Source organism: Callorhinus ursinus, unplaced genomic scaffold, assembly GCF_003265705.2.
Source record: "Callorhinus ursinus isolate GAN/ISIS: 27379988/994484 unplaced genomic scaffold, GSC_fseal_2.0 scaffold15, whole genome shotgun sequence".
In the NCBI taxonomy this organism is placed as follows: domain Eukaryota; kingdom Metazoa; phylum Chordata; class Mammalia; order Carnivora; family Otariidae; genus Callorhinus; species Callorhinus ursinus.
This window is the reverse complement of record NW_027397077.1, coordinates 32,995,272-33,009,271: the sequence shown is the minus strand read 5'-3', so window position 1 is coordinate 33,009,271 and position 14,000 is coordinate 32,995,272. Positions and strand designations below refer to the sequence as shown.

At 37.2% G+C, this 14,000-nt stretch overlaps 2 protein-coding genes across 12 annotated transcripts in view; one reads left to right on the top strand and one right to left on the bottom strand.

The window, feature by feature from the left end:
• CRBN (cereblon) overlaps positions 1 to 12,605 on the top strand; it is a 35,954-nt gene extending 23,349 nt beyond the window's left edge. For all 10 annotated transcript variants that reach the window (XM_025884717.2, XM_073901564.1, XM_073901565.1 and 7 more), the window contains 6 exons: positions 2,079 to 2,141; positions 3,387 to 3,471; positions 4,291 to 4,406; positions 5,023 to 5,087; positions 5,779 to 5,910; positions 7,128 to 12,605. In XM_025884717.2, the coding sequence (XP_025740502.1) occupies positions 2,079 to 2,141; positions 3,387 to 3,471; positions 4,291 to 4,406; positions 5,023 to 5,087; positions 5,779 to 5,910; positions 7,128 to 7,308 (642 nt within the window). In that variant the 3' untranslated portion in view covers positions 7,309 to 12,605. The remainder of the gene's footprint in view (positions 1 to 2,078; positions 2,142 to 3,386; positions 3,472 to 4,290; positions 4,407 to 5,022; positions 5,088 to 5,778; positions 5,911 to 7,127) is intronic.
• The window catches only part of TRNT1 (tRNA nucleotidyl transferase 1), a 19,953-nt gene continuing 14,908 nt past the window's right edge, over positions 8,956 to 14,000 (bottom strand). For both annotated transcript variants that reach the window (XM_025884723.2, XM_073901567.1), the window contains exons 5-8: positions 12,476 to 12,602; positions 11,068 to 11,261; positions 10,071 to 10,324; positions 8,956 to 9,887 (exon numbers count right to left, since the gene is read on the bottom strand). In XM_025884723.2, coding sequence (XP_025740508.1) covers positions 9,633 to 9,887; positions 10,071 to 10,324; positions 11,068 to 11,261; positions 12,476 to 12,602 — 830 coding nt within the window. In that variant the 3' untranslated portion in view covers positions 8,956 to 9,632. The remainder of the gene's footprint in view (positions 9,888 to 10,070; positions 10,325 to 11,067; positions 11,262 to 12,475; positions 12,603 to 14,000) is intronic.

The window sequence follows — 14,000 nt, the reverse complement described above, 5'->3', positions numbered from 1 at the left end:
TTGTTTTAATCACTGGTATACCCCAAATGCATCAAGATAATGCCTGACACATATTGGGTGCTCAAAATATTTTTTTAATATCTGAGTAATGGTTAGAGTCAGACTCCTGGATGCACAGCCTAGCAACGCCCCATTAATGAACTGTGACCTTGGGCACGTTTTACCATCCTGTGCTTCTGTTTCCTTATCTTTAGAATGGGGATGATAATGCTACCAAACGCAGAATTTTTGTAAGAAATGTACAGTGGTCGCCTTTGCTATTACTGAATAGTCAGGGTTACCTGATAGGCTGCTTTAGCATGTTTTTATTCTGTGTTTATTCTGTGTTTATTCTGTAGTATTTATTTGTACTGTGACTTAAATCCTTAGCCTTAGTTTTTTTTGTCTGAAACGTAAAGAACTGATTGGAGAGTAACTTAAGTGTCTTATGTTCTGGCTCTTCTGGCTTAAATCACTTTTTGAACACATACTTGGAGGCCATCCCAAACCCATCTCTTGGTAGCTTCAAATACAAGAAGGATTATATTGAACCAAAAATTCTCATTAAAGAATCCAGTGGTTCATGAGCCTTGAAAAACAAGTCTATCCTCATCCATGTAGTAGTACCCTCAAATACTTGAAAACGATTATCATGTCCCCTTGATGGCAGCTCCAGACTGATCATCCCTGAAGCAAACTCTTGACCCTTCTTAGCATCCTGATCCCTGACAATTGAAGTTCCCATTTCTGGCTGTTACAGAAGGGGAACGTTATTGTCTCATTTTAGATTCGGGATGTCTTCAAAACCATAGGATGCGGAGAGAGTAGGATGTGAGCTCTGCAGCCCAAGAGTTAGTTCGTAACTGTCAACCAAGTCCGCCAAGTCTTTCCTACATGTCGTGTACCTACCCCATTTCATACCCGTTCATTTGGTCTTGCAGGTACAAACATGAGATTTCCCTTTCATTTTGTTAAGTCTTGTAGCTTGCTTTTCCTCTTCCACTCTGGGACAGTCCCCACCTTCCTCCGTTCCCACCTACTTTTCATGTGTCATGGCCGATGTCTGACAGTTTACAAAAGTATGAATATCTGTACCTATGTAGGTTTTGTTTTCTTTATTGAGAAAGATGAAATCACTCATTATACTCTGTGGGTTTGATATGCCTTGTTTGATCAGGTGCAGCATATCCTCTCTTACATACATACACAACAATCTATTGTACCTTGACGTTTAGGTTGTTTTCAGTTTGTTGCTGTTAACAGCACTACTGCAGTGCGTTCTCTCAGGCATGTTTTTGTGTCCTCTAGAATACTTCTCTTTCCAAACTTTCTTGGTAGGTTTTATACATTTATTTTTCCAAATCAACTTTAACTTACCCTTCTAAATTCCAGTCTCATTGGTATTACATTTAATATATACTTTGAGGACTGACATCTTAATGATTATCAAGCCTTCTCATCAAACATAGAAATTGCACTGGAATTTAAGTATAATTCACATTTTTCTATGGTTTTAGGCATGCTTTCATTTGGATTCCAAAATACAATTGGAAGACATACGCAGTGGTTTTCCCCTTTCTCTGATTCTGTGAAATGGGGACTTAATCATGTTGAGTCTTAAGTGTATGATCATTGTTTTCTTGGAATTGCCGAATTTCTTATGTTTGCTCCTGTGGTAAGGTAATTCAGTTGAAAGCCATTTAAAGTTTTACACAAAGACCATTTGGATGATATTTTGAGTTTTCACTGCTTATATACTGAACAAGTAATCAATAGTATAAAAGCAGATAATGTGGTCAACAGAAGTATGTTTAGTCACTCTTCAAGTTCATCTTAATTTTACTAAGTTTGCTTGGCACTGAAATTTTATACTTAAATTTTGCCAGTAGGAGAGGATTCTAGGTACAATATAAAGATATAAAAACATGATTGTCAAATTTAATAGAAAATCATCTGTTACAGGGTTATCTACAAAATGTTCCATATTTTTGAAATTAAAAAATCTTTTCCAGAGCCAAAATCGATTTTCAAATATTTTTCTTTCCACTATAAGAATCTTTATAGAGTTTCTTAAGTGACTTTCTTTTTTCTGTTTTCAGAGAAAGTTTCATTGTGCAAATTTGACTTCATGGCCTCGCTGGCTATATTCCTTATATGATGCTGTAAGTATTACCTGGTACATTTTTCTTTCTACGGTAAGCCTGTTCATAATTAAGGGTCATTAGAATGAAACATAGGCTTTCATACTCAGTGGTATCTCATTTTCAGAACTAATGCCATCCTTTACATTTAAGTAGAGCATCCTTTACATTTAGGTAGAGCATTTGCATCAGATACTACTGGACTTACTTTGCCTTTAATCTATAGAATTTTTCATTTTCCCAGTTTTTAGTGGCTTATAAATTCAGGACAAGATGAGACATTTTGGGGTCTATTAAGGATTTGAAATGTGGTAAGTGTAGGTAGAATTTAGAAAATTAAAGAATCCCATAACAATGTTTGTTTTTTTTTCCTAAATATATGAACTTATTATCTCCTGATCCCCAGTTAGTCTATTATATCCACAAGCATTTTGCTCCTCAAATTGTAATACTTCAGTATCACCATGCCTTGCAAAACTTAAACTGGAATTCTTCAAAGAATCTGGGTTTTAGACACAAACACTGTTCGAAGCTTTTCTATCATTTCCTCTGTGGCATGGGGCAAATTACTTACCTAAAGAAATTGATTTTAAAAAATGGGGATAATGATAGTCATTGTACTTGGCACACAGTAGGCACTCAACAAATGTCAGTCATTTCCCTTAGTGAATCACCTCACGCACAGATATGGACTCTTGCTTGGGAAGACTAAACACTGAAGGTTGAACACTTATCACAAGCACAACACTAAAGGAAACTACAGTTCACTCTGCCCTGCAGCAGCTTTGGGCCATTACAGATAACACAACAGACAAGTATTTGTGAAAAGATAGTAGGTACTCTTGTGTACTAAATAGGTGCCAAGTAAGGTATGTAGGTAGCAAGTGCTCGTGAAGTTTTTAGGAGCCACTATCCCTATGAACAGAGTCAGAAAAGCCATCCTAGAAAGGGGGAGAAGGGAGACCAGTTCCACACAGTTGATCAAAAAACACTTAGAAGGCAGTGAGTCAGGAGCATGTGCCAGTAGGGAAAGAGACAGTGGAGGGGAGAGGCCTGGAAAGCTAACTTAGTGCCAGGCACACAAGCTGGGGCTTTGATCATCTGAGCATAAGAAAACAGACACTTTTAAACTGGGACTCAGATTTTAGTAGAGTGAAGACTTAAATTGGTATTAATATATTAGTTTTATTAAAGAGAGTTGAAAATCTAGCAGTATGTTCTAAAAAGTCTGTGAACCTTATTATGGCTGCTTTTACTTTAAACAAGGAAACTTTAATGGATAGAATCAAGAAACAGCTACATGAATGGGACGAAAATCTAAAAGATGATTCTCTTCCTTCAAATCCAATAGGTATGAAAAGTCAGCTTCCTTCCTGTGGCCTTTGATATTTTACTAAATTATTTTTGTTTAATGAAACCAAAAATTTTAATATTTTTATTTGCTCTGAAAACATATTTGTTTTTGGGCTTTTAAAAAAATGAGGATTTTTTAAATGTAACAAAGTTCTTAAATTTTCTGAGTACTCTAATCTTAAAGTTTTCCTGTTAAGTTCAAATTGCAGACGAGATCGGGCATATTCAGGGTGGTGTGGCCGTAGACCAAATTGCAGTAAACGGGCACATCCAAAAACTTGAGTGTCAGAACTCTCCCTTTTCTTTAAGATGCCTTTCAAAAGGATCCTAATTCTAAGACTTATTTATCTTATGTACCTATCATTGCTCTGGTTATTAGGTCCAGTTACTGTAGCCATTTTTCTAGTCTTTTAGCAGATTGACTTCTTATACCATGGGTTTGATTTTCATGTTTAAAAGACCAAAAAAAAAAACCTGTTGATAAAAGTCAGAAACCCAAACCCTGGGGCGCAGCTCTCTCGGACCTCGCTCTTCTCACATCTTGACAGTGTAATTTGGCTTCTATAAGCCAATACTGCCTATACTGCTAAAAATAAGTAAATAAAAGACATTTCTAAAACCAATTATGGAAAAATAAATTAATTTCAGAACTTCCTAAGAATATGTACTCACTAGCTAGTGTATTTTAGTATTATGTCAAATACATTCTTTGGGAGCCCTGTAGAGAGAGGGTTTATCTCAAAAAGACATTGTCTGATTCATATGTCATCTGTTACTTATCTGCTTCAAAAACTTGAAAAACCACCATGTCTTTAAGATTTTTCTTACAGAGTAGCTGCTTGTCTTCCTATTGATGATGTATTAAGGATTCAGCTCCTTAAAATTGGTAGTGCCATCCAACGACTTCGCTGTGAACTAGATATTATGAATAAAGTGAGTAAAGTGACCATGTTCGTGACACCTCTTTTAGGCTTGATAATCTATGGGACCCAGTCATGTAGTCATGCAATTAGAAAACTAGTTGTTTGCTAGTTTTACTTTGTTTTTTTAAAGATTTTGAGTGAGTGAGTGAGCAAGCATGGGGAGGTGGGCAGAGGGAGAGGGGAAACAGACTCTCTGCCGAGCAGGGAGCCTGACACAGGGCTCGATCCCAGGACCCTGAGATCATGACTGGAGCCGAAGGCAGACGCTTAACCTACTGAGCCACTCAGGCACCCCGCTAGTTTTACATGATTTAGACATTTCATTTGGGATGATACAGATTGTTTTTACATCCCTCAAACACTTGGAGTTTGTGAAAACACTCCATTTCTACATGGAGCATCTGTGCCTATATGTTTCTGTCACTCCTTGTCCTACAAAGCCAGTAGTTTTTATAAGTGTCAGATCTCAGAGGTTTTCTTGGTCCTACTTTAAAACTCCATTTTTGAATGATTGGAAGGAAAACCTATGTATGGGATCAATACTTCAGAGAAGTTTCTTGGTGAGCTATGTAATTACATAATTAAACTGTGAATTTTCCCCACTAATTTTCTCTTAAATTTTTTAGTGCACGTCTCTTTGCTGTAAACAATGTCAAGAAACAGAAATAACAACCAAAAATGAAATATTCAGGTGAGAGCTTTATTACATTTTTAGTATACTTCTGAATACATTTTCCCAACTTCTGTAACAGAGTTATGGTCAAGACCATACTATTTCCATCTCCCATAAATCTCCCCCTATTAAATAATAATCATTCAGCGAATGCAATGTGGGGAGTTAAGACACCCTTCCTGATTGGGTACTCAGGAGCAATGATTATGTAAGATATTATTCACAGGTAATGAGCATGCTAAAGTCAAACAAAGGGGCAATCCTTTTTTTTCCCTATTCCTGCTTGGTAATCTGTTTATCTTCTTAGTGATTAAGGGCCTAACATGAATGCCTCAGGTATGATCTTCCAGGCAGACATAGGGCCCAAAGGTAAAGTGGGACATGCTTCTGAACATGTACTGATGCTGTGTGACATAAGAGTTAAGAATTATCTTAGTACTTATTCATAATTATAAATCAGGACAGTAAAGAAACTGTTGCCTACAAGGTAATCAGTTGCCCAAGGATGACTAAATAGGACCTTTTCACTGTACTTCCACTCTGAGACTCCTTTAGATGAGCTCCCTGTTTTACAAACATGTAGACTAATGAAACTGGGCTCACTCCCAACCTCCTGTTCACATACTAAAGTTCTGATATTACCTCTTATAACCCCATTAGACATTTTTTTCCTTCCCATTTTGACTTCTGTGCTGATTCTGTCTTGTAGTTTATCCTTATGTGGACCAATGGCAGCTTATGTGAATCCTCATGGATATGTGCATGAGACACTTACAGTGTATAAAGCTTGCAACTTGAATCTGATAGGCCGGCCTTCTACAGAGCACAGCTGGTTTCCTGGGTAATGTGGTGGTTACTTTTTTTGGGGAGTGGGTTTGCCTTAATCGGACACAGTCCTAAGCAGAGTCGTTAGAATTGTAATCAAAAATAGACAGTGAGATGAATAATTCTATTTAAATGTTCTTCATTTTATCAATGGCTAGTAACAGCTAGTTTGGCATACTCTCACTAAATATAAAGTTAGAAGGTTGGCAGCTGCAGTTATCTTTAAATTAACTATACATTTAATCCAGACTTTTCATTTTCCTACTTTTCATTTTCATTTTAGCTCATTCTGAAAACCAGCTGGCTTAGAATCCAGTAAAACTGTATCTGAACCATATTCTGTAATATGTCAAACCAGAGACTATTTCCCAAGCAATAACAAAACAGCTGGAAAGGCACTGAATCCTGGTTTTCTTCATTTTTTTTCTTTCTTTAGCCCAGTGGCCTTCAAAGTATGAGCCTGGAACTAGCAGCACCACCTGGGAACTAGTAAGGCTGAGGGAATGTGTTAATAGTCTTTTCTTCCAAATTCTGGGTCAGTCTTTTATTTTGAAAGAGGCAAGCAGAGTATGAATGATTATAATTGTCCTTTTGGGGGCACCTGAGGAGCAAAGCTGGTTAAGCATCTTTTAGTTTCTGCTCAGGTCATGATCTCAGGAAGCCCCATGTCTGCTTAAGACCCCCCCCCCCCCAAGGCTTTCTCTAAAAATAATTGCCGTTTTGGATGTAGGACCATATCACTTGGATTGTCCAAGCTTATTTAACACCCTTATTAAGGATTAAAACTAGAATTAACTTGTTAATAGATATGTGAGATATACCTAGGGAAGTAAGAAATGGTTTCAGTTAATATGGTTTGGTTTATTTTTCTAGTTATAGTTTGATTTTCTGGATGAATTTTCTGACAAAATCATTCTTCAGAAGTAAAAAAAATTCATATAATGTCTCCCTCCCACCCCCCACTTTAACTCGTAAGTATTTCTGGAGGTGGATAGTGTTTTGTAACATGACTGCAATACAAAACCAAGGAAAGGTACCTGCGAGTTAATCCATATTAACAAGATTAAGTTTTTTCTCAATGCCAAGAGAGAAAAAAACACAGCTTAAGAACACAATCAAATGTGTTTCAGGAAACCATATAGAATTTAGCTCTGTCTTGATAACAGCTTTATACAATGATAGGCTTGGGGTATAGAATGTTTCCTTAGCTGATACCTTTCTTTAATTTTGTAGGTATGCTTGGACTATCGCCCAGTGTAGGATCTGTGCAAGCCATATTGGATGGAAATTTACAGCCACCAAAAAAGACATGTCACCTCAAAAATTTTGGGGTTTGACTCGATCTGCTCTGTTGCCCACAATCCCAGACACTGAAGATGAGATAAGCCCCGACAAAGTAATACTTTGCTTATAAACAAATACAGTAGAGATAAAGTTATTTATCTAGTTGGTCTTGTAAAATCAGATCTGCTTTGGAAATTACTGCTTTTGACGCATACCTAAGTAAAAAGCAACATTACGTGGAAGGTTGCAGTTTCTTAGTCAAGGGTATTTGAAGATTTAAATTAAAATATACTATTGAAAGGGATGAAAAGCAGTCTAGAAAACTTGGTTTTTAGGAGTATCTAGCTTGGTACCATTATACTCTGGCCTGCTAGGATACGAAGACCTCTTAGCAAAGGGAGGAGATGGGTTTTCTTGCGCCAAACATATTTGTAATTCCCCTAACTCGAGGTTAATCATTTGCTCCTGATACATGGAACCAACAGCAAGTTTTTAGAAGTTCCCAAAGCTAGGGTGCCAAGTACATGTTCCTTAAAAGAAAGAGACAAAAATTTTCTTGAGTTTCTCTCACATTGATTTGTAAATTTTGAAAATATTAAAGCGTTAAAATATGCAGTTTGAGCCCCAAAATAGTGTTCATTTCCTTATGCATTATTAGTGAAAAACAGTAACTTATGTATTTGCTCAGTGTGTCTGAACGCCCTAGTTATTCTGTTCCAAATTTCAATCTGAACCTAAACTAATAGGGACCAGAGATACTAAAACAACCTCCCTTCAATCAGGCTACAAGTGACTGTATTTTGTAAGCACCTTTGTTCCATGTCAATTGAAAATCTAAAGTTTAAGAGCAAAAATTACACATTTTCTTTGTTTAAATAATGTAGAATATTTACTCACAAGCTGATAATTTAAGCATTAAGATGAAGCTCTAGATACTGATTAGCCACCTACCTCTTTGCTTATATGTTCAAGTGTTGATTGGATCCTTTCACATTTGTGTAATTACCTTCAGTTTTCATAACTGGGCAAAGTTCAACTAATGGGGCGACTGTTAAATCTCAGTTTTTTCTTTTACCAAATGTGCAATGGTTGTGAGTGCCTAGACTAAAACGATCAACTGAGGATCTCACATTGCATATTTATGTACAGGAGGTAAATGAAAAGCAATGTAGGACCTCCCCAGGTTGTAGGGTTTTTGTAATGCTACTGAGAACCTTGGGTTTACAGGACTATACTAGTTGTTCACATAGTCTTAACACTATTCCAGTAGCAGTCACAGGGCACCCCGCTTTTACTTTTGCCACCTGAAGGGTGTAATCGCAGTGTTCTATTTTGTTTATTGACACTGGCCAATAAAATTTTCTGATATGTAAAAGAAATGCATAGAACACTTTTAAATTGGTTTTATACATAACAAAACAAGACCTCTGAAATAGCGGTATCTCTGCATAATTCCTATTTAGAATAGAGATTCTATGATCTTAATAGGACTTAAATTACTGACTTGTCCCCACAGAGGACAGAGATGCTAGGACTGGCTATACAAAAAGCCAAATCAATTATAAAATGTTAGAACGTACCAGCTGAAACAATACTTTGCACCGTACAGCCCTTTACCTACTGAAAGCATTTAGGGCTCAAGCCTTTAAAAAGCGTATGTAGCAGCCTGGTCATGGATATTTTAATGTAGGCCATATCTTTTTAATTCGTGAAAAAAATTAACGACTAAAGGTACAGGAGAAACCTGATGTATACTGTCACATAACACATAAGCACATTTATCTTCCAATTCCAAAGGGAATGTTTATTAGAATGTTTATTGAAGGCTCAAGAGTAACTGTCAAGCCAGTCTTTCTCAGGCTTAGCATGCATAAAGAAATCATTATGACAAAGGAAAGTATCAACTACATACTAAAATTTAGAGCTTGCTAGAACATGTTTCAGGTGTATGAATGCCAGCCACCCAGGACATACCTGGTCTTCATAATTTTATACAGGATATTCTTTCAACTAATTTCAACATGTTTGTGTTGAAATTAAATTCATTTAAGTGTGTTAAATTCAAGTAAGAACACTTAAGACATTGATAAAATAATGTAGTTATTTCAATAGCAAACACTTTTTTCTTAAGGATAGTTACCACTTTTTAAGATCAGTAATGCACTATGCTGGGGGGAAAAAAATATATAAAGCCTAGACAGGGGAAGCCAACCGTACTATTCACAGCAGGAACTATTCCAGAAGCAGCACAAGGTTCATGGATATAAATGAGATTTAAGAGGAGGTAGACTTGAGTTTACTGCCAGAAACTCACAAAGACCTCTGTTGATCTGAGAAGGTCCTCCAAGCTGGCTTTCATTCTGCTATATAGTCAAGTCTCTTAAATGTCACTGAGAGGGAGAGAAGAAAACCTAGCCTTACCCCAAATTTTCTGCTATTTAGTGCCAGCTCTCATCAGTTTTCGCTCTTCTTTATGTAACTTAGGAGTTCGTCTTTCTCCATTTGGTAGCCACTTTTTTTCCACTGTTCTCGCAACTGCTGCAACAGAGCCCCAATTTCTTTTCCTGAAGAAATGCCCACTTTTCTGATGTCATGGCCACTCACAGGAAATGGTGGAATGCACCACTGCTGCATCTGCTGCAGAAGACCATGCTCTCCCTGGTACTTCAGGAGTTCACACACGCGGTTCATTGCGTCAGATTCCCTAGACTAAGGGCCAAAATCAAACATTAAAGTTCCATCTCACATTAGAATGCTTGCTAATGATCCTATCCTAAAAGGTAAATAAATAACCAAGGTGGAATTTTTCATTTAAAATAAATGAAATCCACGTAACACACTGTAGGTCTTAATATTAATAAATTAGTTCTGACCAAGCCTGTATATACTTACATCTATAATGAAGTCTTGATAGGGTTTCAGTGGCTCTGAACTATCCGTTGCTTTAACTAAATCTTTCCTGTTTTTAACGATGAATATACCAAGGTTCTTCTCTTCTTTTGAAATCTTCAACCTCAAATCCAATTTTGTGACATCATCCTGTACTTTGAATAATGAGGCCAAGAGAGTCATTGGCTTTGGTGAAAAACCGTCAGCATTTTTACTAACTTTGTTAAATTCTTCCAAACTTGCATTAGTAGGTAAGCCTGTAGGGACAAAAACGTTTTTCACCGATTTTGATTTTTTACACTTGTATCCTCAACCAACCATAGTGTAGTATACAAAATGCCCTGTCACTAGAACTCACTGATTCAATCTGATGCTCCATCTTACAGGTTAACCACTTATAAACACTGTTGCTATTCCTTCCCATAATGTCCCCACCTAGGGGAGTCCTAACACATGAGTTTCCATTACAGAGCTACATCAGGAGGTCCTGAGGCAGTTAGTGGTGGAGTCAGACTCACGGGAGATACTTACTCATGACTTCCCACTGACCTATTGTTACAGACCATCCACGCCCCACACTGCCATTGAAAACTGTATGTGACATACCACCAAGTTTCCTGAAGTGTGCTCCAGCATAGACCACTGTTCTTTCTGAATATAATATTAATTTCTACGTATGTCACTCTTTCAGTGCTTTAGACGTATTAACTCACTGAATCTTTTAGCCCTTCTATTAGATGGATGCTTTTACTCTCACACCCCTTTTTTGGATTCAGCAACTAATGATCATGGAACTAATCCAAATCACAAAGCTGATATCATTCAAACCCAGGTCTGACACCAAAGGCCACTCACTGTGTCCCACCCCGGACCCCAAAGTTTATCTTATTTTAAAATACTGCATTTCTCTTTTTGGAATTAGTCAAACATTTTTCCCTATGAAATTTTAAACCAGATGTTTCACTGTAAAAAATTCAAGTATTTTATAACTTGCTCTCACCTATGTAAGGAGCCACATCAAGATCATAGAGGAGGTGAATCAAATGATTTACATGGTTACCAACAAGAATTTTTTTCAGTTCCACCCAAATCCTCTCTCCTGATATTCCAGCCAAGCCTTTCGCATTTTCTGCAATTGCTTCCAAAGTCTCAGGATCGTGGTCACCAGGTTTGTCCACAATTCTCCCATAAAACCTACGAAACAAAATTCTCAGAGCATGTTACCTCTATGTTGGCATATCACTAGAAAAATCTTGTTTTTCATTTAACTGGTACTATTCCATACATCTGCGACAACACAGATTTAGGTTTAAGAGGAACCATAGACATCATCTGGTCAAATCCTTACCTTCCTTTTGTTCTGAAATGACAAAGCCTGAGCTCCAATAAAATATAAATAACCATTTTTTTTTAAGTAACTTTCTTAATTAACAAGAACTAGAAACCTCTACTCACTTTCATTTCCAAATCAGTGACTGAGACATTTAGAATGGCCATCAAATGTACTTCCTGGAACTGGTACCTATACTGGATGAATAATGCAGAACATTCTTGGAAAGACTGGAATGCCATCAACAGAACAGTGTACAAAGCTTGTCTCTCTGTGCCCATCAATACTTTTAATGAAGGGTTTCAAATAGGACTCCTCTAGCTGCAGACAACGGAGTGTATTTCTAGCAATCTCAGAATTGGAAGCCTTAAAATACACCCATACTAACACATCTTTAGAATTCAGTTCATTAATAATGTAGATTAAATGACAGTAAATATGGATGTCAGTCTGTGTTCTATTTGCAAAGAGAGACTTCTGCAAATACTCAAATTTAAGAGAAGAGCATTTACTGACAAAATATGTAGGATCTGTTACAGAGTATTCTAAATGTGATCCCAACCAGTGAAAAATATTAGACATAAACTAGCCAGTTAGAATCGTTTTTAAAAACGGTTACAGCCTGGAGTTTAAAAATCAGGGCTATGCACAAAACCATCCACATTTATTTCATGCTTTCAGGAAGTTCATCTAAGGGTTTCTCATGACCACCTAAAACTGTAAACCATATGAAGGCAAAGACACTCATTCCTCCATATTCAAAGCACCAGGAAGTGGTTGGCTTGTGGTAAACATTCAGTTATCTATATAATGAATGATCACTGCAGGAAATAAGAAAAACAGACATTTAAAAAATGATTTAAAGCTGAATTCTATAAAAGACCATCACAGAATGGAGTAAATATCTATGTTTTGGGAACGATCTGAGAGTTAAGTCACATTTTACTAATAAGTCTATCAGAAGCAGACATTTGGGATATTACCATGTTATACTCTGACCTGCGCATTTCACATGATTGGAATTGTGCTCTGGAATATTAAAATCTGTACTATTAAAGTATTTTTTAAAAACTCTTACCGGAAATATCGTAAAATTCGAAGATAATCTTCTTGTATCCTCTGTTTAGCATGTCCAACAAACCTAACTTTCTTATCTTTTAAATCTTCATAACCATTGAAGTAGTCAAATAAGGTACCATCAAAACCTATTCATTAAAAAAAAAAGGTGGGAAGATCACTGTTAGCAATTAAGAATTGGAAAACAAAATTCGCTTTTAAAATCTATTACAAAAGTAAAAGCTAAGTGAAGAATTGCAAAGTTAAAATACAGACATGAACAGCATTCATGCATACCTACTATCAAATGGAAGAGCGAATGGAATAAAAGGCTGTATTTACAACAGTAACTAAAAAGGTAATGCCCAGGGGTGCCTGGATGGCTCAGTCGTTAAGCGTCTGCCTTCGGCTCAGGTCATGATCCCAGGGTCCTGGGATCGAGCCCCGCATCGGGTTCCCTGCTCAGCGGGAAGCCTGCTTCTCCCTCTCCCACTCCCCCTGCTTGTGTTCCCTCTCTCGCTGTGTCTCTCTGTCACATAAATAAATAAAATCTTTAAAAAAATAAAAATAAAAAATAAAAAGATAATGCCCAGAAATGAACTAAACAATAAACATGTCTCAAGTATGAACTGGGGTGGAGATAAGACACCAGACAAGCTGATTTTCAAGTTAATATGGGAAAATAAACAAGAATAGCCAAGGTAATCTGGGGGAAAAAAAAAAGTAGCAAAAAGAATCTGGAAAAACTAAAACAATAAACCATAGGGAAAATAAAAATTATGACCCTGGGAGAAGACCTTTCAAAATACACAGTTAGGGTGCCTGGGTGGCTCAGTTAGTTAAGCGTCTGCCTTTGGCTGAGATCATAATTTTGGAGTCCCAGGATCGAGTTCCACATCGGGCTCCCTAGTCAGTGGGGAGTCTGTTTCTCCCTCTGCCCTTCACCCAGCTTGTGCTCTCTGTTGCTCACTCACTCTCAAAAAAAGAAAAAAAAAAAAAATCCTTAAACACAGGTTTGAACTCTATAGGTCCACTTACAGGTGGATTTTTTTTCCTGAAGACTTTTTTTTTTTTTTTTTTGGAGAGAGAGAGAGCAAGAGATAGCACAGTGGGGAAGGGGGACAGGAAAGGGGGGCCAAGTGAGAAGCAGGCTCCCTGCCTGAGCAGGGAGCCCGACTCAGGGCTTGATCCCAGGACCCTGGGATCGTGATCTGAGATGAAGGCAGGAGCTTAACCAACTGAGCCACCCAGGCACCCCTATTTTTTTTTTTTTTTTACAAGACTATAGATGTTTTTTCTCACGATTTTAACATTTTTTCTCTAGATTGCTTTATTGTAAGAACGCAGTATATAATACATAGAACATAAAAAGTTTGTGCTGTTTCTGTTCTCAGTAAAGCTTCCTACCAATAGTAGACTATTACTAATTAAGTTTGGGGGGGGAGTCAAAAATTAATATGCAGATTTTAGACTGCGTGGGGGTTTACCAAACAAAACTAAACACACACACACACACACACACACACACACACACACACACACACACA